This window comes from Styela clava, chromosome 10 (genome assembly GCF_964204865.1).
Source record: "Styela clava chromosome 10, kaStyClav1.hap1.2, whole genome shotgun sequence".
In the NCBI taxonomy this organism is placed as follows: domain Eukaryota; kingdom Metazoa; phylum Chordata; class Ascidiacea; order Stolidobranchia; family Styelidae; genus Styela; species Styela clava.
In genome coordinates, this window is record NC_135259.1 from 19,725,574 (window position 1) to 19,751,924 (window position 26,351).

The 26,351-nt window shown below is 36.0% G+C and overlaps 3 protein-coding genes across 5 annotated transcripts; all 3 read right to left on the reverse strand.

Annotated features, from left to right (window-relative positions):
• Positions 1-3,590: 3,590 nt before the first annotated feature.
• Positions 3,591-6,945, reverse strand: LOC120337170 (angiopoietin-related protein 1-like). The gene is made up of 4 exons (XM_078116690.1): positions 6,916-6,945; positions 6,643-6,739; positions 4,635-4,731; positions 3,591-3,750 (listed from the first exon to the last, which is right to left on the reverse strand). Exons 1-4 carry the CDS (start codon positions 6,943-6,945, stop codon positions 3,591-3,593), a joined length of 384 nt encoding a protein of 127 aa, XP_077972816.1.
• Positions 6,946-10,693: 3,748 nt separating this feature from the next.
• LOC120337096 (uncharacterized) lies at positions 10,694-14,791 on the reverse strand. 2 transcript variants are annotated; one of them, XM_078117350.1, is made up of 5 exons: positions 14,584-14,791; positions 14,429-14,511; positions 13,115-13,145; positions 12,215-12,387; positions 10,694-11,972 (listed from the first exon to the last, which is right to left on the reverse strand). In XM_078117350.1, exons 2-5 carry the CDS (start codon positions 14,495-14,497, stop codon positions 11,880-11,882), a joined length of 366 nt encoding a protein of 121 aa, XP_077973476.1. In that variant the 5' UTR covers positions 14,498-14,511; positions 14,584-14,791; the 3' UTR covers positions 10,694-11,879. The 2 variants fall into 2 exon arrangements, with proteins under 2 accessions (XP_077973476.1, XP_039260750.2); XM_039404816.2 differs by lacking the exon at positions 14,584-14,791 and having other exon boundaries at positions 14,429-14,577.
• A 476-nt stretch (positions 14,792-15,267) lies between these two features.
• LOC120337849 (tenascin-R-like) lies at positions 15,268-25,170 on the reverse strand. Of its 2 annotated transcripts, XM_078117151.1 has the most exons (8): positions 24,288-25,158; positions 23,286-23,386; positions 21,243-21,384; positions 20,761-20,874; positions 19,725-19,870; positions 18,616-18,712; positions 17,578-17,674; positions 15,269-17,115 (listed from the first exon to the last, which is right to left on the reverse strand). In XM_078117151.1, the coding sequence occupies exons 1-8, from the start codon at positions 24,391-24,393 to the stop codon at positions 17,016-17,018; spliced, it is 903 nt and encodes a 300-aa protein (XP_077973277.1). In that variant the 5' UTR covers positions 24,394-25,158; the 3' UTR covers positions 15,269-17,015. The 2 variants fall into 2 exon arrangements, with proteins under 2 accessions (XP_039261682.2, XP_077973277.1); XM_039405748.2 differs by lacking the exon at positions 17,578-17,674 and having other exon boundaries at positions 15,268-17,115; positions 24,288-25,170.
• Positions 25,171-26,351: the final 1,181 nt, after the last annotated feature.

Consider the following 26,351-nt stretch of genomic DNA (forward strand, 5'->3'; position numbering starts at 1 on the left):
GTTATTTTGAAGAACTGGGTTTTATTTTCATTTATCAAAAACAAAATCACAAAAGGGCTCATATTAAAATCATTTTTAAAATTCATGATAGGTGCTATTTTCAGGATAGGTCTCGTTTTGGGGAAAACACGGTATTGTGGCAACCGTTTATAAAAAGGCTCAACTGAAATCTCGGCTTTTGCAATCCCAATGTTTACATTTTCGATATTTATTAGTAATCACGCGACTGTTAAATAATTGTACAATCAAAATACCTCCAATACCACTCATCAAATGAAAAGAAGCTCATTCCTCGTGGTTCTCAACCAATGGGGCGCGCCACACAAGGGGGGCGTGAAGCTAATTAATAATAAAAATATTTGTTAGATTTGATCTTGCCCCTCTTATTTTGAATATTTACATTTCTTTATTGTTTAAAGATTGCGATTCCATCCACGTATTTCAACGTGTTGTTTGAATAAAACATACTTTCGCCTTACTAACTTTATATTTATTTTTGAGGTTGACAAATTTCAAAAAGGGGGTGCGCGACTTAAATAGATTGATAACCACTGTTTTAAAGGATCCGGAATCAAAAAAGAGTTTAAACCTCACTTTTAAAAGATCTTTAATTTTATATTTTTTGTTTATCAGAAAATTTCGACTCAGAATTTTATTTTTTTTAAATATAAATTTCGACAACCGCTCCTACACTTTGACTCAAATACCAGCCTTGCGACGCCGTAGTTCGATTTGCGACGATTGATCGTACTTGCTGCTTTACAAATTTAGAAATCTTATCTGCTTTCTCAAAGTCACGGTTTCTTTTATCGGAATGCGAAATTTTTATTGTGTGAAAAATACACAATGTACTATGTTAGAAAACAATACAGCAAAAATATTTTGAATAACAACATTTTGAGAGTGTGGGTAATTGAGAATTTCGTCACCAGTTCGCGGGAATCAGAAATGTCGATGCCCGCCCTGGGGATATTTCGGTTTCCGACTCCGATCAATACTGAGGCCTAGCCAAGGCCGGCGTGTTTTTTTTCACGCATGATACATGGCGTCGTAGTTGAAATGTAAAATATTCTGGCGTTATGTCCTATGACCTATAGTGGTTGAAAGACCACCGACGAACTAAATGTAAGCAAAACGACTATCAAAATTACCGTCCCACTCGGCAAATAGATGGATTTAGTTTTGCAAAATTTCCGTACCATTTTATTCCCTTTCGACATTGTGCAACAGCTGAAATACAATTTTCCATGATTATCCGGGTGTCCTAGAATATTCTCAATCTATATCGCAAGTAAATCCTACACTGGCTCATAACATTTGAACGTATCTAAACGAGCGCGGGGGCATTTTGTTAAAGCCGGCCTACTTAGGTATGATGCGAAACCATGTTGGAATATCGTTTCAAATCCTTGGCCCCCAGGGTGTAATAAATTAGGTAGATCAGCTTTTCTTGAACTGTGTTCCGCGGAACACCGCTATTGCAGAGAAACATAATTTCAGCAAAGTTTGATAGGACAGAATCATTCACGACGATTGTTTCATGAACCTTAATAGTTTTTTAAGTTGTTTTCGCTTTCAAGAGAGTTTGATAAATCTTAATATCTTTGATTTGTGGATTGGTCCAATTATAAAGAATTTAGTTTTAGTAGCTTAGGCAAAAGCCGGAATTTCCCCTTAACATACATCTTCATCAGTTCGTAATTACTGTTCTGTTTGTACGAAATGCTAATTTGCTATGAACCCTCCTTCTTAAGCTAAATCAATAAGTTTAAACTCTAAATCCGCTCAACCCATAACATACAATAAAATCCATTTTCCTCGCTAAGCTTCAAATCAGGTATTGGCCCAACAATACTGCTCTATGTTTCGCTAAAACAAATAAAATTAACTACTTCAATTTTAAAATATTCGTAACAATAGAATACACTGAGCGAGTCATTCAGAAAACAGTGCACACAACGCTTACCATACCATTGAACAAGATTGAACTATAAAATACGGAACTATAGACATAGTCATTCCACTGATGTGGGATTTATAGGTGACACAGCATACGCACACATATTGAATGGATTTATGAGAACTAGCGGCACGGGAGTGTCCAAGGTTTTAAAATGCATACATCCCTTGTCTTATAAATCGAACGGAGGTTTGTTTGCGAATGATCATAGAAATAGAAAACAATTGGAGATATATATATATAAGACTACTGTTTCTATAACCGGGAATATACATGGGAATGCTACGGTCCAGCATTCCTAGGTCGACCAGTTCCCCAGGTCGTTCTCCCAGAATTTCACGATATCTTTCATCATTTAATCTTCCCATGTTTTTTTTGCACCATGAAAATTATTTTGTTCAAATGAAGACCACAGGGATGCAATAATATGCTATCTTCTTTCAATAATCAGAAAATAGATGATATGGAAGATGGATATGATGTGAAATTTCATCATCAGGTCCTTAGTAAATATAATTGGTATAAATACCTATTTGACGGGTCATGAATAGCATAATCTAATTAAAAACATGTCGCGGAGCTCATCGAGGATTTGAATACCCTAGTCTGGTGAAAAAAAGCGAAGCGTGATTAGAGTTTGCTGGGGTAAGATCATGGTACATCTCCTATAAAATATTTTTAAAATATAGATATTTGTGTCGTAGTTATTGAATTAATACGGAAATTCTTTGTTCCAATTTTTCAAAGGATTTTAAATTTGAATGAATTTTCAAACCGTAATGCCAAATAAATTTCCCGTATACTTCAAAAGAATTGTACCGAATGTCATATGAAAGTGTGTACCTATTTTCATATGAGGTTGTTACTGTAAAATATAAAAAACAACAAAAGCTCAGTAATCAGAGAAAATTAAAAATATAGAAGTAATTTTTCCATCTTTAAGGACCTATTGTTCAAGTAATTGCGGAGAAAAGCCTACTAATTTATCGAACCCCAAGTGAGATAGTCGATTTCAAGGCTTCAATTATGAAATTAAATTTAAATATGCACCTGGTATATTAATTATAAAGAAATCATACAATAGGGAGTTTTTCGCTGTCTAGCAGATGGGGGCGCTAAAGAGTCACTTTAGAAAGTGGCCGAAGTGGCGACAAAGCATGTAAAAAAGCAATTATTATTGGAACTAGAGATCGATTGATCGTAAGCAAATAACAAGGCTTGGTAATTAGAAAAAAATCTTCTCTTTAATATAAAGAGGATAAATATTGAAAAACTATTTAATTTTCTGAAAATAGTGGAATTGTTATTAATTTTGGTGCTTAAAAAGGGAATTAATCATTGTACGCAGCCATGTTATGAAAATCAGACAAAATAAAAATTCAACCAAATTACTACTACTGAATCTGCGATAAAACTCAAGAAAATGTTAACAGGAATGCATCCTAAATATGCATCGCTGATGCCTCAGTAAATCTGAGTTTATACGTCAGTCTTATTCGCAACGGAACTTCATTTCCACCGCTTTCAGAGATTCCTTCGACAAAGTGGACCAGTAAATTCCTGGTAGAACTCTGACATCTTCAGAACGATAAATTTCATTGAGGTGTGACTTGTACGGGGTCCCGAACCATCATGCGCCATTATGTTCTTCCGCTTCGGTGCATTCCGAGGGAGAACCGATGCTGCAGAACTGTACACCTGAGCTGGAATTCAATGCATCTCCAGCATTGCCTGTGTTGTCGTGGACGGATAACGTGTAGAGCGATGACGGATCACCAACGGAGAACGCACTACATAATACACAATACAAAATATTATTACTTGACGTCAAAATCGGTAATTTGTTCCTGTTCATAAATTGCCCGAAATCAAATGGTTAGATCAGTAGTTCGCAAGCATTTTAATACCGCCACCCCTAAATCGAATTATTAAAAGCTTACCATCCATTCATAAAAATACATTAATTATATCGTTATCACTAAAAAATAGCGATAATACCGATAGCTATTGCATCTTCTGATCAAAATCTGCTCGGCCAAGTATTGTTATTGTGGTCCTACCAGCCGCATGACTAGTCTCATTGACTAGGTAAGGCCATTGCAAGTCCAGCTTTTTCTCAGACTAGTCAGTCATAAGTAAGGGATTCTAAAAGAGACTGTTGGAACAGTGATCATCTGAATTACCTCTCAAAATTGCCAAATTTCAAATAAATACCCAAGAGGGGTAATTCACCATGCCATTGGTTATAGTTGGGCCAGGGACAAGGGTATTTATATTTGATACGATCAATTCACTTCTTGGCCTGGTTCCAATTTTAAATGTATGACGCGTAATAGGAATATAGTTTGCCAGTGCGACAGCCTGATATACCACCTGATCGTTTTAAACTTATATTCTATTCCCTGACTTCTCAATTCTAGCTAATGATTTAACGTTGACCGGATAAGACTCGGCTTTGTTAATATAACTGATATAGAGCGCAGGCCCAATTTTTTAAGATCAGCCAAGTTTCAAAACTTTACTCAATGTTGGAAGATTACTGAAGTTGCAAATGATGCGTTGAAAACTACCCCAATGCGGCACTACACTTGAAAAAAATCAGGTCATCCACTTCTAAGGAACAAAGAGTATGGTTGTCAATTAAGAAGACCCTTATCATATCATGCATCCCTACCTGTATTCTGCGTAGTGTGCTGTTGAGTTCCAATCCATTAAATCAACTCTGAGCGAACATTTACCTCTTTGTGTGAACTGGTTTATTGTTTCCAAACCTGGAATAAATTGCTACAAAGAATTATGAGCATCATTTCGGTGAAAGTTAAAACTATGAGAACCGGCGACCCAAAGAACTCAAATCAACGAAAACAGCATAGTTAGCAACAAGTATAAGAATTATTCAGTAGGGGACCTTGCTCATTCAATATTTCTTCTTTTTCTTTTCTCCCCACTTTCATGACGTAATTTCATTGTACTGATGAATCCACACGAGGCGCTTAGTGCGCCAGTGACTCTTAGTAAACTTAATATTTATGCGGAATTTTAGACTATACGTAATTTGAGCATTCATCTGCTTGTATTTATATGATATTCAAATATAATGTTCAAATGAATTTCGTATTTCGTTGGAAGAAATTTTAAGAGCATTTGCCAAAAGAAATGTCACGCGGACTCGTTCAGCGGCTCAGGAAATAGGAAACTCATCTCTTAGCAAGGTTACGAGTGGCCCAGTATGTCCCCCAGCTTTTCATTTTAGGGGGGGGGGGGGCGAAATTTTGGGGAGTGTAAATAATTTGCTATTAGCGATAAAACTATTTGTATTGTTAAAAAATTGGTATGTATTTGAGAAACGATGTACATGAGGGGGCCCCCAAGTTGATTGACGGCGAGTCAAAGTACACAGCAGAATTAAATTGTAGGGCCAGAAAAGGGAGCGAGGAAAAGTGCGCGACAACACGGCTGGGGTTCAGGGCGCGCCCAAGCGCCCTGAAAAAATTTCGAGAAATAGGTAGGATTTTAGATACACCTAGCATCGCAGTTTGTTATGTAATGAAATTAATATTTATGATATTTAGCTGATAGAATTCCCGAGAAATAAATAACAAGCACCGCTTTCATCAAGTAATTTGCAACTGATATAGTGACTAATGAAGTTACTTGCTCATCTAGCATACGGCCTTGTATGGATGGCTACTTATGACTTGTTCTGTTACACATTTCACATTTTTTTGAACGTGTTTGTTTGACTTTTGTTTGAATTGAGCAATAAAATAAATTTTGAAATACGCGCGTCAACTGATCATCATGGCACATAATGTTGTATTCCTTCAGAACTGAAATGTTTTGTTGGCAAGAAAAACAAATCGCTGAAGTTTGATTCTTTCCAATAAAGAAATAAAAACGCTGCCATTCATTTAAAAAGGTCTGTTTTCAGTGCCTAGTTTTCGTTTTGTGACATCTTTAAGCTTTCTTAATATACGGCTGATATTTAAAATACTGCAGTGTGTAATCCTAATACTCATACGAACACATAGGATACTGGTATAATTCAATTGTTACAAAATAAACCTGCTTAAACTGTGATAATGATGTACCGATAGACGGTATCTAAAACTCAAAAGGTACCAAATGAAGTGTTAAACTATTTCACTCAAGTTCGGCGGGCCATTTTAAATCGTTACGCGGGCCGTAATTGGCCGCACACTGCGGTTTGGAACCCCTCATATACACTGATAAATATGCCATAGTCGTTTGAATTATTTGAATACAATTATGCTTGAGTTAGGAATTACAGTGTAAAATCGCACCTCAAAATGAGGGGGGGTGTTTGAAATTTTAGGGGGGGGGGGGGGGGGGGGGGTGTTCACCCCCTATAGGGGGGGGGGGGGTAGGGAAATCACTGGAGTGGCCACTCCAAGTGAGCTACTTGGATTATATTTTTTGATGTCAGCTTATTACGCAACGCACCATAAAATACTTATTGACAGGACACATGAAGCAGTCAAAGCCAATTCCACCAGGAAAACAAGTATAAAGCAGAGAGTTCCACATAACCGAATTTAAGAACAATTTTTGGCGTGTAATGTCTTGGCGTATGAGCGATTCACTGACTTAAATTATAAATGAAATAACACGAGTACTCCCTTCAAATTATCCACGATTTATCAAGTTAGTGGTGTGCTCACCTAACCAGTAATCTTCATCGACATTTCCAAACCAGTCAACATAGATTTGCCAGTTTTTAATAAAACTGATATCTCCTTCCCTTCTTCTTTGAAAAACCTTTGTAAAAATGACCAAAATTTTATCTGTAGTGGCTTTGCCAGAAAATTGTTTCGAGATGTAGCCAGTATTTTCGTATAAACCTGTCTTGGTATTGCTCAAAATAGTTCACGCGTCGAAAGTGTCAGGTTGATGCGTTTTGTCACATAGAGAATAGAGAAGTAATTGCAACATACTCTCAACTTTGTACTCAATGCAGTAGTCATGTTGTATATCGGAGCGCTCGGTACTACCAGAATATGTGCTTATTAAGTTCCTGGAGTCGCTTGTGGTGTTCATCAAATCAATAAGTGATATTCGTTAGAATTTAAGACGACGCATAAATATTATTTGCAAATTAGGCGGCTGCACATTGAAAGCGTTTCCTGGGACGATAGGTAACTGTCAAAATTAATTGTCTAACATCTAAAATCAGTGAATTATTTACACTCAAGCATGAATTTGCTGCAAATGAATAGAACAAAAACGACTCTTACCGTCCATACATTATTCGCGTCAGGTGAACAGTCACAGTATACGTCAACACCGGTCTTGTATGTAAATTCTGGGTAAATTTCGCGGGGGCGCCTTTGGTGGCAAATCCAATGGGCATGTTTTGAAGTTTCCCTTTCTCTATACCGTCACACAATACAGAACAGTTTTCGACTTTTATAGCTGCAATGAAGAACAAAATTAATACAATTTGTGGTAAGTAATCAAACATAGATACAATGCGTACAATATATTTGTGTTTGACGAAGGCCCAATTTATATTTGTCTTTGGCGATTAAAATCGAATTCAATAAACTGGTTTACTTAAAATAGGAGATAATTGTTAAGATACAAGTAGAAAATAGTTGATTTCTTGAAGAGACAATTTTTGAATATTTTCACGAAACTTTACTGCCACAGCTTTATAGGTGGTCCTGTTCGTAAAATAACGCAATTCAGCTTTTTCTAAAATTGAAAGCTTTTAAAGGTTAGAAGTGCTCAAAAAAAAAATTAACATGCCTACCTGGGGCCATCGGGGTTGTGTTGCATCGTTTATCTCCCAACTGTACAAGAACAAAATAGAAAAAATTACATGTTTTCGAAACGCTCGAGATCTCCTCTCAGAATAAGACTGTGAATTGACAGCTGACATAAACTGCTATTTTTGAAAGAAGTGAGAAAACTTCCGAATGTCCGCACAAAACCCAGATATTTAACTCGTCACATATTAGGGCCTGAGGTGCAGACGACATGAAATAGGCGGTCACGCACGTTTAGTCGATATAAAAGTATCCGTACTTGTATGAATCGAACCAGTGAATGAACCGCTATTGTAATCAGATCTTTGGAATTACACTAACGTTGTGTTGTTATTACGAAATAAACTATTTCCAGGATTCATTATGTAGCTGACAATGTAACCAAGGAAGAATGTCGAAATTATAAATAGAAAGTTGGAGCCCCGCGACTGCACCCATCCAATATAAATAAATATATACTGTAGATAGCAAAAAAAATTATTCGCCAAGTTGTCTGCTTACAACCTCAACAAAAATGTTATAGTGATATTACCTGTATTTCACCCGCTTTTGTGCAAAGGTTCAAGTAAGCGCTCTATGATTTAAAAATATTGGCTTTGTTGGCCTTAGTTGACCTGGCTCGTAAACAATAGTCGACTGTACCGCAATATAAATTAACACATAATTTATTTCAGTCGAGACTCGAGACTAACTTATAGTACTCACTAAAACACCTAGCGGGAAAGATATCCCAAAAGTTAAAGCAGTAGTAGCAACTATGCAAAAGATGATATGCTGTCTTATACTTTGCTCGACAGATGGATCTAAAAAAGCATCATTATTTTTAATATTTTGCACACTACTACAAGCAAGGCATATATTCTATTAATAAACAATTATCCAAGAATTTCAGAACGTTTTCTAACATACCTATTAAAATAAGTGCAATTTGAATATTTCACGTAAGCAGCGGGACCCGACTGTAGTGTTTATTGTTATGCAAAAGCAGATTGGCTTGACAATGCTGTGTCGCAAATGTGTGAATCTCACTACATATATCAAAATCTTCTGCCAAAGTATTATATCAATCCTAACCCAGAATATAATATGATACCCTCTTGCCCTAAATATATACAACCACAGGTGCGGGGCGTGACATTTTTAAGATGCTACAAATAAGCTAGCTACGTGGCCATAGAAGTTCGTGTTTCGCAATATGAGCGATCCTGTTTTATTTTGTTGTCAAAAATGAGATTTTCAAGAAACCTTGGCGGGTCATTAATTCTCTTTCGTACTCGCTCTTGCCATATTGTAACAACTTTTTAGGCAAATGGCATTTTTATTATCGTATTTAGTGTCGGTGTCTAGTAAGTATAAGAGTAGACCTAGATTACATTATTTCCCACCTCGACCTCTTCGTCTTTCTGCACGTTCAGGAGACTGCATTTCTGAAATTTGAATGATAGCACTCGTATGAGGTCAAATATGTTCACGTAGTATTTATTACTAGTTCAATATTATCATATTTAGTGATGGTGTCTGGGAAGTATTAACGTAGCCCTTGATTAAATTACCCACCTATTTGTCTTTCTTCACGTTCGGCAGACATTGCTGAATGTTGAAAGATAGCAGTCGTATGGATTCAAAAAGTTCACGTAGTATTTATTATTAATCCGTAATTACAAACTTTCTTGTGATATCTACGCACCAAGTGCTAATATAAAATAGTGTCTGTAAGTAATTATGATAAATGAATGATACTTTTGAAGTGAAACATAATTTCAGCCAAGTTTGACAGCACTGCATCGTTAACGACGGGTTTTTCATGAACCGTTAATAGTTTTTGAGTTACGGTCGCTTTCTAGAGAGTTCAATGAATGAAATTCTGATATATTTTATTATCACAGATTTACAATACTGAAGGAAGTCATTCAGAAAATGGCGCGCACAACGCTTACAATGATTGTATACAATATTGAACTATAAACTACGAAACAATAGACATAGTCATTCAATTCATGTGGGATTTATAGTTGGCACAGCATATTAAATCAATTCATGAAAACTGGCAGCACGCGAGTGTCCAAATTAGCTTCTGATGCATACACCTCATACATCCCTTGTCTAATAAATCGAACAAAGGTTTGGTTGCGAATGATCATAGAAATATAGCTATGTGGGATATATATATATATATATATATATATGAGACTTCTGGTACCATACCAGGGAATATAGAAGGGTAATGCTGAGGTTCATAGTACCCTGCTAGTACCCTAGGTCGGTTATGGTGGTAGGTAGGTATGTTTAAAAGAAGACCATAGTCATGCAATAATATTATATCTCATTGCAATCTTCAGAAAGTAGATGCTATGAAATTTCATCATCAGGTTATTAGTAAATATAATTGTTATAAATACCAGTTTAACGGGTCATGAATACAGTGACATGATCTAATTAATAAAAACATGTCGCGGAGCTCATCGGTGATTTGAATACCCTATTCTAGTTAAAGAAGCAAAGCATGATTAGGATTTGCTGGGGTAAGACATGGTATAAGAAAGTTTGTTCCCTGGTGATCAAATAAACAAATGATTACGTTTTTGCACTATTTTACGCAATTGATAACACCCACCCCACGCCCTTAAGAAATTGATAACACCTATACCACGGCCAAAATATCTGATACAGAGTCTGGTCATGTAGACGGACATTCGATATGTTCAGTATGTTTTCATATCGAACTACCAATTTGCCCCACAGTCAGAATTGGGTATTTTTCTCGGTACGTTGTTTTGTCCTAGCATATCTTCAGAAATATCAGATATAATAATATTTATGTTCTAATTCTTATGCAAAGTCGACCGAACAATTTTATAGAAGTTATCACACATATTCTTGCTTTGTAATAATTTATTCACAAAATAAATTTAAAATCTAGAGGACAATCGAAATCTCTGGCACTATAGATGAAATAAGAGTTCCGTTATGTTGACAATAAAAGCGATTATTTTTGGTAAATGACATCACATATATGCGAGATAACTCAATACCATTTGCGGAGCCCTCAGTTATATCAGATTGTATTAATATTAATTCTGTTCTACTTTAAAAGTGATATTCCCCAAGAAAGCCAAACTCCTGATGGTAAACTTTACTATATTACGGCGAAGGTGTACGTCCCTACACATCATTTGAACAATAGATATAAAACGTAAGGAAAAATAAAAAGCGAGATATATAGATTGCAAGGCAGAAAAACGAAAATTAATAATACTTCAAAAAGCCACTTAAAACTCAATATGAAACTATGAATAAAAACATTTTTTTTTTTTTACAAATAAATTGCTTAACAGCTAATGTACAACAAACAGCTAGTGTACAACGTGACACAATTATAGATACTAAGTAGCACAATTATATATACCAAATGGCACATTATATTAGGATGCAGATAATACGTTGGGAATTACGGTCTTATATTTTAGCCGACGATTCGTTACTTTCATCAAAATTTTCAACACAAATTTATATCCATAAAAACTATAGTCGTAATTTTCCACGCAAAATTGGGCGGCCGTAATTTGCCCACCCCTGTTTTTAAAAAAAATCAATCTTATGCAAAGCATCAAACACATGGCTGTGGAGTCGGAGCTATTCAAACTGTGAATGCGAATCATTGAAAACGGAGACTCCGGTCATTTATTCTTGAGTTGTCTAATACTTTACGTATGTGGTGTGCAACCTGCGGCTCGCGGGCCAAATGCGGTCAACAAGGAAAAGTTGAGCGACCCGTGGAGAAGTGCCAATTTCGCAGGCTTGCGATACGAGTTTTGAATTTTTAGTCACTTCATTTCGGATTTGATGATTTAAAAACTATTGAAGCATTTCAAATTGGACAAATTTTAAGTTGAAGTTGAAGAATAAAATTAATATAAAATATAACATATATAACGATTGTCAATAAAAGTATTAAAGCATGAAAGATTTTCTTTTTCGACAAATGTAATGGAAGAAGTGAGTGACAGTTCGAGTCACAGTTTTGCCTACTGAATCTCAATGGTTTATACAAAAGTTTGACGATGCTTAATAATCCATAGTTTGCTTCCGTAGCTAATAAGGATCATGTAGTCCATAGTTTGCTCATGTAGCTAGTCATAATCATCAACGTTCTTAAAGCCATCAATATAGTTTCCCCAGGTATAGTGATAGCTGACATGCCCATACCAATTTGATCGAAAAATCTTAAAAGAAGAGAACATGCATCCTTAAACGCCTATCGTGTATTGACTGTTTTTGAAAATATTATTTCACGCCATAAAATTTCTGGGATGTGATGACTCCATTATTCTCCCGAAAACAATACTCAATGTAGTCGTAATACACAAACGTTAAAGAGCTGTTTAAATTTACAGTATATTACTATTAATACGCCTGGGAGTGCACACAACGCATAGGTCGACTTAAACTAACTAATAAAACTCACCTTTATACAAATCGAATCGAAACAACAATAGCAGAGTTCAACTCCACTCTTGTATGTGAACTCAGGGTAATGTTGGTTGGATGCACTTGTACCGCTTGGTATTCCAAACATTGGCATGAACTTATCATCTCTTTCTTTGATACCACGGCAAAAACAATGTCGGTCATCGAAATCTGAAGAACCAAGGCAACAAAAATCACCTCGTGTCTGCATATTCAAGAATAGTATGTGAAATATTTATTTCCCTCCCCTTAAAATAAGACCTATAATCAACAGCGCGGATTTTTTTTTTGACCTCGTCGATAACAAGAAATCCCTCCTACACGTTTTGAATGACTAATCTAAAATGTGTGAGAGAAAAACGTGTTATTTATTAGTTAATGGATATCCGTTTTCATGTTTTGTTTATTTAAAAATCTCACTATTCTCTACTTTGTCATTTTGTTTTTGATAAATGAAAATAAAAGACATCCCCCGAAAATGAGCCCCAGTGTTATTTTTCGAAAGACAATTGAAATAAGATCGATCGAAGATCGGTAATTAATTAATAACTCGCTAATTATACGACATAATTCATCCAAAATCTATAGGCGTCTGATCCGAGCTATGCTGAATGCGCATGCAAAATTTAGAGCAGATTCAACCCCGCCTTCGTGAGATATCGCGTTCATCTAACAGACAAATACCAATCAACATACTTACCGATCTTAAGATTGATAAGTAATAAGTGGAAAGTTAATTGTGTTAGTAAAAGTATTTCATTTTAACCGAGCAATATTCTCCAACTTATCATAAGTTTTTGTAAATTCGTAGATGCAAATATTCAAAAAGTAAAATTTTATTCCTATCACCTAGAAATTCGCTATGATGGACGAAATATTTCATAATAAAACTCAATACCTGGCGTTGCTCCGTTGTCGACTTTTCCAAACTAAACAAATTTAAATTTAGATATTAATACGAACTTTTACTCTGAATAAGGCTACAAACGAGTACCACCTATTACATAAGAAATGCTACTTAATGGAAAACTTGAAATTTCTGAATTTGGAATGACTAGCACAATCAAAAGAGAGATATTTAACTCAGACAACAAATAGGATTAGAGCAGTGCTTCTCAAGCTTTTTAAAGCCCCTTTTTAGAATTTGTCAAGTCTCGCGCCCCACCTCAAAAATAACTAGATAACAATAAGCTACAAATAACAGATAGTAAGGCGAAAGTATGTTTTATTCAAACATACGTGGATGGAGCGTAAATAATGAAATGAATGAAAAGTTTTGAAATGTAAATATCCGAAATAAGGCGGACAAGATAAAATCTAACAAATATTTTTATTTTTAATTAGCTTCACGCCCCTAAAAAATTGTCTACGCCCCTTTGTGGGTCGCCACCACCGTTTGAGAACCACTGGACTGGAAGGTAGGATCATGCCTACACCAAATCTGAGTCAATGCGCTTAGCTGAATAGACTTTCTCGCGATGGTAACCAGATACTTTTCGCGAAAGCATCTTTGTAACACTCTTGGTTTTTTATGGCAGACCAAGTTGTTATTAGAAACCTATTGAGCGTCAAACTCGCCATAGTATAAACACATATGGTCGCAATTGTAGAAAGTGATCGCTCTGAATACAGATATACGGTATTTTTTAAATATTGATCGAGTTACGTAATGACAACGACTTATCCGCTTATGTGTAAACAATCCGCTTTGGTTATTTTACGATGATCACGAAAATCGAATATTTCGAATTTAAAATTCAGTTTGATGTTCCAAGAGATTAAAAAATTCGAATTATCCATCAAATTTTACAATCTTAATTCTCAACAACAACTAAAAGCCAAATTTTTTATACAGAGGATACCGAAAATGCATTATGTGGAATGATAAATAAAGTGGAATATCTTGGGCGTGTTCTTCTGACCAATCGTTGTTTCGGAAAATGCAGTTATATCAAGTGCAAGATCTTAAAAGCTAGCGGGACTAAAAAGCGTGGTTGAGCGTGAGTCTGAGAGTCTAAAAAGCATTACAAGCTACCAAATTGCTATGTATACAATTTTTTTTGTATATTCCAAAGGGAAGGGGAGGCAATATATGATAATTTATAATATTGGAAGTGAAAGACTCCACTTCTATAGCTCTCTAATGGTGGTTGATTTGACTTCCTGTGATCCAAATTTTCTATAACAGTCAGTACAAACTAATAAGACTCACCAAAATGCCCCATATAAATAACAAAGCAGGTAATGCTATCAAAAACAGGCAGGCAACGAGAGTTTTCATCTTTGTTCCTTCACCTGAAAATGCGCCAATATTTTTGATATACTGCACTCGACGTAAGCTAATGTGTTATATTACTATGTAATTACCTGAATGAATGACCAGAAAATATAAATATTTCGATTCGTCAGTGAAATACAATGCTAAAGAGATTCAGAGAATGGTGCTCGCGCTCACGCTATTGGACTTTCAACTAATAAACTATGTACAAAACATATTCCATTCATTAGAAATGTACAATTATAGAATATCGCTCAATGAATGAAATTAAGAAAGCAGGCAGCAAAGTTACGTCTAACCTCTTCCGAAAGCGATTCAATTCTCATAATGTACATCCATTGTCTAACAATGTATTTAACAACCATTTGGTTGAGAAGGAGATTTATGAGACAACCTGGAATTAAACTCGGTAATCTATTGGGGGGATGCTGAGGTACAGGAACTTCCAGTCTACTTGCAACACTTTTCACGTTCTTTGTTCATATTGAGACCATTGTTGCGCCACAAGTTTCCTTTTTGTGTAATATGGATATTTCAATACGCCGATGGCACCATTTGATTCAAACATATTTACTTCTAATATAAGTACATTAGTATTATAGTCACAACAAAAGACCAGGCGCCTGTGAAAACACCTAGTGTTTGTTATCATGATTTTTGTTTTGCCATTGCTAAAACCGCGATATTGTATTCAAAACGTTTTGTTTTATTTTCAAAGAAAGCGGAACTCCTCACTTATAAATCTTATCCTGTACCCCGTGTGTTCCCCGAAAATAAGACGGGGCCTTATTTCAATTGATCTTTTAAAAAATAACACAGGGGGTTATTTAGAGAGATGGCTTTTATTTTCAATTATCAAAAACAAAATTACATTAAAATCATTTTAAAGATCATACTAGTTCCTAGGTCTCATTTTCGGGGAAACACCCAGGCCGGCGTGATATCAGTGCTTGTGAACTGAGTTTACTGAGAATATGAAATCTTGTGATATATATCAATACATACGCGATAAAATTAGGAACTAGAATATCGGTTGGAAACAGAAGACTTATCGATCGAAGGTTAGGGGATCCCCCAAAACAGTGATCTTACTCCTAAATGACATCGTGTGCCCCATCACTAATTAATTAATAACTCGCTAATTATACGACGTAATTCATTCAAAAACAATAGTCATCTGATCCGAGCTATGATGAATGCACATGCAAAATTTGGAGCAGATTCAACCTCACTTTCGTGAGATATCGCGTGCATCTAACAGACAGACAAACAAACAAATACCTATTAACATACTTACCGATCTTCAGATCGATAAGTAATAAATCACGAAAAGGAGTTTTGTGAAGCAACTTCGTGTATAGCAGTGGTTCTCAAGCTGCGGGTAATTATTACCTCCAATGGGGTAATTTGGCAATTTTTAGGCGTTAATCCAGACGTTCATTGTGTTAACAATTTTTTTGTAATCCCCAAACTTTTGACTAGTCTGCGAAAAAGCTGGACTTGCATATAAAACCAATACTTCTCCGTACAGATTGTAGGTTAAAATGCTGAGCTATTGCAGGTTTATCATTTTGAAGTCGGATCGGAAGACGCAATGGGTGTTAGTATTTTCGCTGTTTTTGGTCTAAGAACTGTATTTGTTATTAAATGGGAAATTGGGCTGATCTGGTTATTCGAGTTAGGGATAGCGATATCTAAGGGTCTAGGAGCCACTGGCATATATTGTCAAATAGCCAGAGTGCGTTGAAAGAATTGAAAGATGTTTTGGCATAAATATAGTGTAAACTGTTTTGCTTTTTTATTACATAGTTAAAAAGAAAAACTGCTAAATACATAAATTTTAAGTTTATTTTACCTGGCTTCGAGCAAGAAAATGATTAAAATATATTCCATTACATAAATTAAAAAGAATATATTGGTAAAATTTCATATAGAAAAAGAATATATTGGTATATAATTGAACAACAATTCTTCCTAGACTGCGATCAAAGTTTATTATTCATTGAGGCAAATTCATCATTGAGAATTCGTTTTCTATCACTAATCAATTGTAATGAAATTTTTTCCGGCGTCTGAAATTAAGAAGGGAAAGCATATCGGTTCCCCCATAAAATCTATGTGTAATAATATTAAAACTTCATAAGATTTGAAACTCTTTGGGTTGTCAAATCGGTAATCTCATAGTGTGCGTACCAGGTTAGGTAGGGTTGGGGCATAATTTTAATCGTATTTTCTATATTTTAGTTCTATTACGAGTTCGGGGACTGTCTGTGTCAGTCAAATGAATATACCTCCTGTTTTTAATTTACTTTTTCTTTCTAAACTTCATTTCTGTGAACGTTAGTGTTTGAAGTTGTTTCCAGTGAAGCCACCTAATTCCTTGAGGATCATTTCGTCCATCTTGATGATAGACACCGTTGAGATTTGCGTAATTACAATTCCTATGCCACCAAGCCCCTGCGGTATCCATTGCACAGTTGTGAGTCGACTTATAGTCATTATCGGAATCTTTTGTAGTGAACTACATTCCATTACTATATGTCATTGAATCTCCGGCTGTCCCCGAATATCCACCGACTTTCAAACAATAATTATCGCTTGCAGATGCGATAGAGAACGTCCTGAAAAAAAGTGTGATTTGAAAGTTTATATTCCAAAAGTTATATTCCCAGTTTCTTTATCTGCGTAACCGAGTTTAGCGAACATGGGTGGTTTTTTTAAGTATTGTGAAGAAAAACAAGAGAGCTATGCTCAAATATATGGACACGTAGAGTCACATAATTTTGATGACGTCATAGCGAAAAAAAAAGTAATAGCCTTCTGGAGAAAATTTTTATCTTTAACCACTGAAAATTTCAAAGCAATTGGTCCAGTATTCGAAGAGAAAAGCGACTTTTTAAAAACGTGTCGAAGAACAAGAACAACAACAACATAATATTGAAACGATCGTTATGTCCACTACGTGTCCAATTAGGCAGAGATGAAAAAGAATTAACATTGCCTTTACTCGTTAGGCCTAGACGTTTGCAAATTCCAAATAGCATAATGTACAAATTGGCGAACAAAAATTAATTCTCACTTACTCATATTTAGCATAGGCTGAATCTCCAGAAACGTTTTTCAAATCCACTCTGAGTTCGTAATTTCCGTCCTTAGTCAACTGGTAAATGGTTTCTAGCCCTAAAAATGAAAAACAAACAAAATGAAGTCATCAAACACAGTGGTCCGCGAAGCATGTAAACCAAGATGGCGAACACCGGAACGTAATATGTACCAGGTTAGGCCATAATTTCAAGTAAAAATACTACGGGAGTCACTTGGCTAGTCCCCGAACTCGTAATAATACTAAAACGAGAATATCGGTCGGAGACCGACGACTTATCGATCGAGCGATAATTAATTAATTAATAACTCGCTAATTACACGACATAATTAGCCCAAAATCAATAGGCTTCTAGTCCGAGATATGATGCAAGCACATGCAAAATTGTGAGATATCGCGTTCATCTAACAGACAGACAAATACCTATCAACATACTTACCGATCTTAAGATCGATAAGTAATAAGGAAACTCGGAATAAAATTATGACCCAACCCTAGCCTCGTACACATACTACGTTCCAATGTCCGCTATCTCGGTGTCCGCCAAAAAACGAAGTAGCGAAACTAAAATTAATTTTACAAAATAGGGTTGATAAACTCTTGTTGAAGCAGGCAAATACCTGCCTTATTTTGGACAAAATAGAACATTGGAGTGATTCATTTGCCACACTTTATTTGGAAACAATATTGAATGCTGTAATTGCGCGTGCCGACGGCACATGAAGATCTAAAGAGACACAGACATGATGCGGGAACTGTAATGTGGCTCCCATCGCGTGGATTGCAAGATATGCGACCAAAAGAAATATAGTATAAGATCTGTAGAAACATTCTAAGAACGTTCCGAGGCCTCTTAAGGCAATTTGACAACAGTGGGTGACATTCAAGATTTTTGACAATGAATGATTCCGAGCTCTTCCTGTATATATAACCAGCCTATATTAGCGAAATGTTGTTTATTTTACGCAGTATAATGTAGGTTTCGCCCAGTTTCCTTATTCAGACATATTTTACCCACCTAACCACATTTCTTTATCTTTTTCTCCAAATCCATTAACATAGTCATTCCATCCTCTGTAAAAGTCTTCTATTCCATTCATTCGTCTTTGAAAAACCTTAAACGACAAGAATATTAGATTTTCTTACCTTTGCTAATTAGAAGTATACATTCTAAAGTAGGCTACATGTGTTTATACAAGGTATGTGAACCAAGATGGAAGGTAGTGTGTCTACGGGCTCGGCTCATATAAGCGTACATAAAAAGGAGGTACAGAAGTAAAACGAAAGTAGGATGATACGGATGCAAGACAATGAACTTCAGGATTTTGGTAAGCAAACATTCATAGGTTTTCGGGGCCTGTTTGTTCGGCATTACACACTACAACGATGTCCTAACTAAAACATATTTTGTCTTAATCATTGTCTTCTACCAGACTAGGATTAAGTCGTTGTTTTTCCAATATTCCTTATGTTAGTTCTATTACGAGTTCAGGGGCTAGCCAACTGACTCCCGTAGTATTTGTACCTAAAATTATGGCCTAACCCTAACCAGGTAACACATACTAAATCCGGTGTCCACCATTTTGGTTCACATACTTCTGGAGTGCCCAAACTATTATATAAGATATGGCAAAATAAAAGAGTAGCAAATGATTTTCAAAGTTACTCTGTTAAAATCAACGTCTTGTTAAATATTGTTGCTAATTTTCTAGTTTAGGTAGCGCACTTTAGGTAGGCATGCGAGCAGGTCCATTTATGAATATTTGCAAGTCTTGATTATAATAAAGGCTTTGGCTTACGAGATTTTTATGCCGCGGAGGACAACAAAAATAAAAGTGATGATTTTCATCGAATCAAAGTTTTTTCGGTACTTCCGAAGTATGTGTACCTGGTTGGGTCATAATTATACTCCGATTTTAATTCTATTAGAAGTTCGGGGATTGTCCATGTTAGCCAAGTGAATATACCCATTGCCTACAGGTTTCAGTTCCTTCACACAACCTGATGTAAAATTGGCGAACAAAATTAGTTACCTCCCTATTGGTACACATACTTCCAGAGCGCCACTTTTTCAGCTTGCGAGAATGGCTACGTAACGACCACCATATTATATCAGTTATTTCTTACAATCCACCCGCCTCCATCTGTTTCAAGATCGCAGTAAACTTCGAACGGTTTGTCTCTCGACTCTGGATAGATATCAAAGACTCCACCGGTGGTGTTCTGAATTTTTGCATAGCTTTGAATAACTTTCGTGCAAGCTTCGGGAAAAGCTGTCAAAAATTCATAAAATTTAAAGACTTTTACATAAAAGTAAAGAAATATATGCGCAGTAAAGGGTGTGTTCCAGAATAATGATCTTAATTTTGATGAATTTGAACTTGGGAACAGTGCAATATTATCATGTATATTCAGGGTGTCCCTAAAGCCCTTTTACAATTTAAATTTTGTGATGCAGTCAGTTCTCGATATATCTTAACCGGGTTTGTTGTTTTTGATCGTTAATTGTTAAGTATTTTTACTTCATTTAAAACATTTGTGAGGCCCGAAGCAATATATGGTATCGATAAATTTATTTTGCTATTTTAAAACATTTTAAGAGTTTATGGGCATCCTGTATATTTGCACCAGGACATTTGTACCTGTATACTTTTGCACCCACGGTCGTTTGGACTCATGGATATTTGTACCCAAGGACATTTGTTCCCACGAACATTTGCATCCATGAACAAATGACAAATAATGGAATTTATCGACCCATATAATAAATTATTGAGATTTTCTATGCGGTTCAGCTATTCATTAATAAATAGAATTTCGGACTTATATGAATCTGATGAATCTACTACCACTGTGTTTCCTCGAAAATAATTTTTTTTTCCAAAACAAACACGAGGGCTTATTTATTCAAAGACGAAATTACAAAGTAAAGAATTACGAGGTTTGTAAATGTACAAAATATAAAAACCGATACTTTATTGAAAAAACTGCTAAACATATATCATTCAAAAATGACCATATAACCATCCTTTGCAAGACATTAGATTCTTAAATTTTGAACGTGTAGGAGGGATTTCTTGCTATCGACTAGGTCGAAAAAAAATTCATTGGGGACCCTATTTTACGTAAATACGCACCACAAAAGTTGTGTGTTGTACGCTACCTTGTGTAATCCTTGCCAGAAGAGAAAAAGAAACGTTTAATCGCGAAATTTCGTCTAAAGCTTGATCAATCTGGAGTTGCTGTTGTTGCAGTTTCAAATTGAACACTTTGGAATCTACAAAAAATGATATATATGCTAATTTGTGACAGACAATGAAAAATTCTCAATTACATATCGGGGGTTATAAGACAAAAAAGGGATATGTTAAATTCCCGAATAATTGTGTGAAAATAATTGCCAAGAACTAAGCTGGTATCTATCTATTCATAGTTTGAAGCAGTATTCATCAAAGTGTTTTAATAAAAGTCACAAGAGTTCAAAAATCAAAATTATATGTCTTCTTAAAACAGCTTTTTCAAATTTCTCCCTCTGGTTTAAAGTACATTTACAATCAAATCATGGAGTATAAAACTAAGCAAACAGTCATTCAAACAATCTGGATCACCGGGCTACTTTTTTGAAACAAAATCACATAATATCACCATTAGTCATAATATCCTTTAATTCCGAAACTGAATTGTTGTATCCAGATTCTAGTTTTTTTTCCAGGAATTTCATTTGTCCAAGCGATTGATTGCCTTGGTCTATTATTTGTTCTTTCACTATTTTCATCTCGTTTTGGAGCTGTTAATTTTAGATTTCACTAATTAGCTTGCTGAATTTAAAAGAGGTGTACAGTTTTTGTGCGTCTTTAATTATACAATAAGATTTGACTTCAATATAACAGTATCTCGCCGAGCTTAATTATACACACATTGCGATGAGCTTGAGTCTCATATTTATAAACCAACTGGATTTATTTTGCAAGTTATCAAACCTTGCTAAAGCCAAATGAATGTTTTGATAAATTCCATCTAAGGTGTAACACGCAAACAATTCAACACGTAGGCCTAAGTAGGTAATACTATTTGGAAAAACCGGGGTCTTCCCACTTTCCTACCCAAATTATTTCACTCTCAGTGAAGTGAAGGCATGGGTTCAAAAAGAAGGTGTGCAATCTGCCCCAACGCCCCCGTTTAGAAATCCTGGCTGCGTCTTTTTTATAATTGCACCACACAGTTTCAGTATTTTAGAACACACTGCACAAAAGTGATGTTCTCTCTAAAAATCTGTTCCAAAGTACTTGGGTTCTATTTTTGGGAATTTATTTTGAGCCTGGTGTATTCGCTTCATCAATCGGTACAACCATGTGCTTTGAGAAAAACGAAGATTGCGAAGAAACTGCCAAGAGATACGGATAATAAAATTACCCAGTTTTAAAAAATTTATCATTTGACATCGTCAAAGACTTGTGTACCCGCTACAGATGATAGGGGTAATGGACGAAACACCGGTATTTTTCGATATGGAAGGGAACAAAACTGTTAATAAAGCAGGCGAGAAAACCGTTTGGGTCAAAACAACAGGCCACCAGAAACAACGTTTTTAAAGTTCTTTATTGTGCCTTGCTGATGGGACAAAATTGCCGCCTATGGTAATTTTCAAGAAAAAGACATTTCAAAACAAGCAAAAATTTCCGAAAGGAGTAATCGTCCACATTTAAGAAAATGAATGGATGGATAACAAGCGGTGTCTAAGGTAGATCAATGAATGAAGTGTGGGCGCGTCGTCCTGGTGGACTCCTAAATTCAAGATCCCTACTTGTTTGGGACATGTTTAAATCACATTTCTGTGAAAATGTGAAAGAAGCAGTCAGACGGTGCAACACGGATATTGCGGTAAATCCCGGTGCCCGCACATCTGCCACACAGCCATTGAACGTATGTCTGAATAAACCCTTCAAATATAGGCTCCGTAAATGCTGGAGTGAATGTATGGTTTCCGGGGACCAAACTTTCACTTCAGCTGGAAATAGGCGCGCCGCATCACTCGCTACGGTTTGCGAATGGATTTTGAAATCGTAGGGAGAAATCAAGGTTCGAATAGTTGAACGGTCTTTTAAAAAATTAGACATTTACGCTATGTATGGAACCGAGAACGATCTTTTATGGTTGGATGATGGCGAGGAGGACCGCAACACTCAACCAACACCAGCCTAAAATGATCCCTATGGCGACCAGGCGTCCGCCAAACACTGATGTCGATTGTTTGACGATGACGATGAATTGCGTGGTTTTTAAATATGATAACGAGATAGCGATCAGAGATCGCCGACTCATCGATCTAGCGGCGTGTATCTTTCGCTTTTCCTCAATAGCGACACCGCGATTCAACCTCGCTTTTATGAGATATCGACAAATACCGATCAAGATCGACAAGTAATTAAAGCGTTCACATTCCAGATCCACGAAGCGAGAACACCGATTCATAAAACTGATCTGGCGGGGAGGGCAAATTATCGCTCGCAAGATATTTGATGGTCGGAATAAAATAATAAGCTGACATCGAAAAATATTATCATAGTTGCCCAATAGGACGCCCTCCCCCCTAAATCAGGCCAAAACTTTGGGTCTAGAAAAGCGACTTATTTGCCGGAAATACGGTGATAGTTAATCCAGCACTGAATAATGAATAAATTTTCGAACCTGCATGATGATCACAATGCCAACAGTGACGAGCACAAGAATCAGTGATAAGAATATTGCCAAAGTAATCAGTCCTCTTCTAACATTTGTATCTTTATTTCCTAAAAAATGAAAACAAAATTTGCTGTAAAAAAAGGTTGCAAAATATTTTATAACTTTTAGTTTGAGCTGACCTCAACGTTAGGATAGGATTTACATGTTAATCCCGGGGAAAGGAAAGCCGATAAGACAGCTTAACCACATGGCGAACCACGGCCTCTAGTCCGGTTACCATTCCATTTGGAGTATGGGATTTGTTAGTTATTTGTTTTCGGATGCATGAACTTGATGGCGGGGGAAACCGTAACCGACCAGGGGTTACGTGAACCACGCCAGGCGACGGGGAGTTCAGCAATACTCTCGCACACAACCATCCCTGCATGGGATTCGAACCTGTGAGTAATCAGCTTTGTAGACGGCTCATATAAGCGTACATAAAAAGGAGAAGTAAAACGAAAGTAGGATGATACGGATGCAAGACAATGAACTTCAGGATTTTAGAAAGCAAACATTCATAGGTTTTCGGGGCCTGTTTGTTCGGCATTACACACTTTATTTACACACTATAACGATGTCCTAACTAAAACATATTTTGTCTTAATCATTGATGAAAACTTCTTCTACCGCTTAATAAGTTTGAAAGAAATACTGTTACACTACGGTTTATTGGATAATAATTAATGTTAACGAGAAGAGCCGCATGAAAACTCTCGCGAGTCGCGGTTTGGTTGGTTAATAGAATTCCTTTCCTGCTGCTAACAAATGAAGCTATAGGGGAACGGTTTGAGATTTAGGCAACAATTTTTAAAAGCATAGAAAATGACTGGAATTGGTGTTGCAAAAACGTCATCTGAGTCTAAGAAGTATGAACTTCTTCACTTGAAATAAATGATTTTCGCAGTCGCAAGCAACGCTTCACCCACTGCATATCTCCGATGAATCCGATATTTATTTTTAACATACCTGTATTCTTTACTTGCTCTGGTGGTATTGGCACCTCATAGATTTCCTCCGATGTTGCTATGGTTTTCGGCATATTAGCATAGAATTCTGTCTCTGTCGCAAACATCCGAATAGGCCGGTTGGTCACTGAATGTGTTTATTTCGCACTATTGGAATTATTTATTCGAAAACGAGAGCTTTTAGTGAAACGTAAGTTACTAGTGCTTCGCGTAACCGGATATCATACCACTGTGAGAAAATATTATTTTTTCGAGTCGAATAATACAATTAATAATGTATTCAAAAGAACGCATACTTGTTTTAATTCAAACGCGAACACGCAAAGCGCAACATCATAAGTTTTGATGATATTTCGCCATTTACGTCAATGTGTGCAGTAACAATATTATTTTATTTAGATTCACTTGAAGAAAACAAAACTCTGATGCTCTGTTTGTGGTTTACACGTTGTTTAAATATGAATATGTGTGACTGGACCGGAATTGATACTTTATGTTGTTTTCATTGTGTTACGCACCAGTGCATATGCATTATAAGTTAAGACAAAGTACGCCAGTGCGTGCATCAATAATGTTGTTTTATTCAAATTATTTAAGTACGTGACATACATACGCACACGATTATGATTCTTGTTTCAGCATGCTGTTGTTGTGTTCAAATTCTCACTTTCGTTTACAATTAACTCACGACCAACCGCAACTCATCATCATTTTGAACTATTAAGCAACAATAGGCAATAATGTTAAGTAACTTCGACTTGATAACAATTATAGATTCATATTTATCCTTTGTGATATCTGGACGTATATGACCAGTGGTGAGCTGTAGCCGGGACGCACCGGAATTTTGCGAATTAGGTGCGTTCCGGTTGTTACGATATTTCCAGCTCATCACTGTATATGTCCCTAATTGTTTGTGTTTATTTATACAAAAACGACATAATTTCTCGTTGGTGGCAACTAACTATCTATATTTTATGATCTAATGTAGACTTCTATTTTTTATGTGTAGACTTATATGTAGAGTCTACATATAAGTCTACACATAAAAAATAGAAGTCTACATTAGATCATAAAATATAGAAGTCTACAATGTAGTAGACTTCTTGCTTTTTATTTTGTTATGAATCGGGGTATTCAATAAAATAAATTGTTCATTGATCTTCAATCAATGTCTACTACATCAGGGGTCTCCAACTCAATTTTCATGGGGGCCGCTGAGACGGAATCTGAGTGAGTCCGGGCCGCATCAGGTTTTACATAATAAATGCTTAGCTTGATCAAGTTAAATCTTCTAAAAGTTCTTCATTTTTTATATACGCGAAACAAGTCAAAAACATAAATGTAGGTAGTTCCGCGATGGACCTTACCCCGAGCATCCACTTCCTTGTTTATTCCGTAACATTGGCTAATCAGCAAGACGCAAAAAGTAACGTAACAATAGACGTTTTCGCAACTCAACCGCTCAGACACTTCTGTCACTCAAAATGAGTTTGAAGGCTCCAACTCGCGAGGCCACCTCTAAAATAAACACCAGAAAATTTGCAATGGTAAAATATAGGCCGCAATTGGCCCGCGAGTTTGAGACCCCTGGTCTACATCAATAAGAAGTTGGTTGATAGGTAGCATTCATCAACAGCAGATATAAAAAGCCCTGAAGATATACTGTACGACACATATAAACTTCCACGTGACAGAATGAAAATCCTGGACTGAGAATTAAATAATGCATGTGAATAATAACATTTTTAGCATAAAATGTGTTGTTATGTCTATTGCAGAGATTATATATCTACTTTCTGCCAAACTGTTAACGACTTCATTTTTGAAAAAGGTAAATAGGTTTGGAGTTCTTAATTTTCAAATATATTTATGATTTTCACGTCTAAAATACAGAGCTAGAATTTTGCAGTGTAAACAATATAAAATAGTGGAACCGTCCCCTTAACGGCGTAGTCGATACTCGATACCATATATCTGTATAATTATGGGGTAAGATTTAACTTTGATCAACAACCATTTCCTTTATAAACGATGTTGGCATCAAATTTTACGAAACCAATGA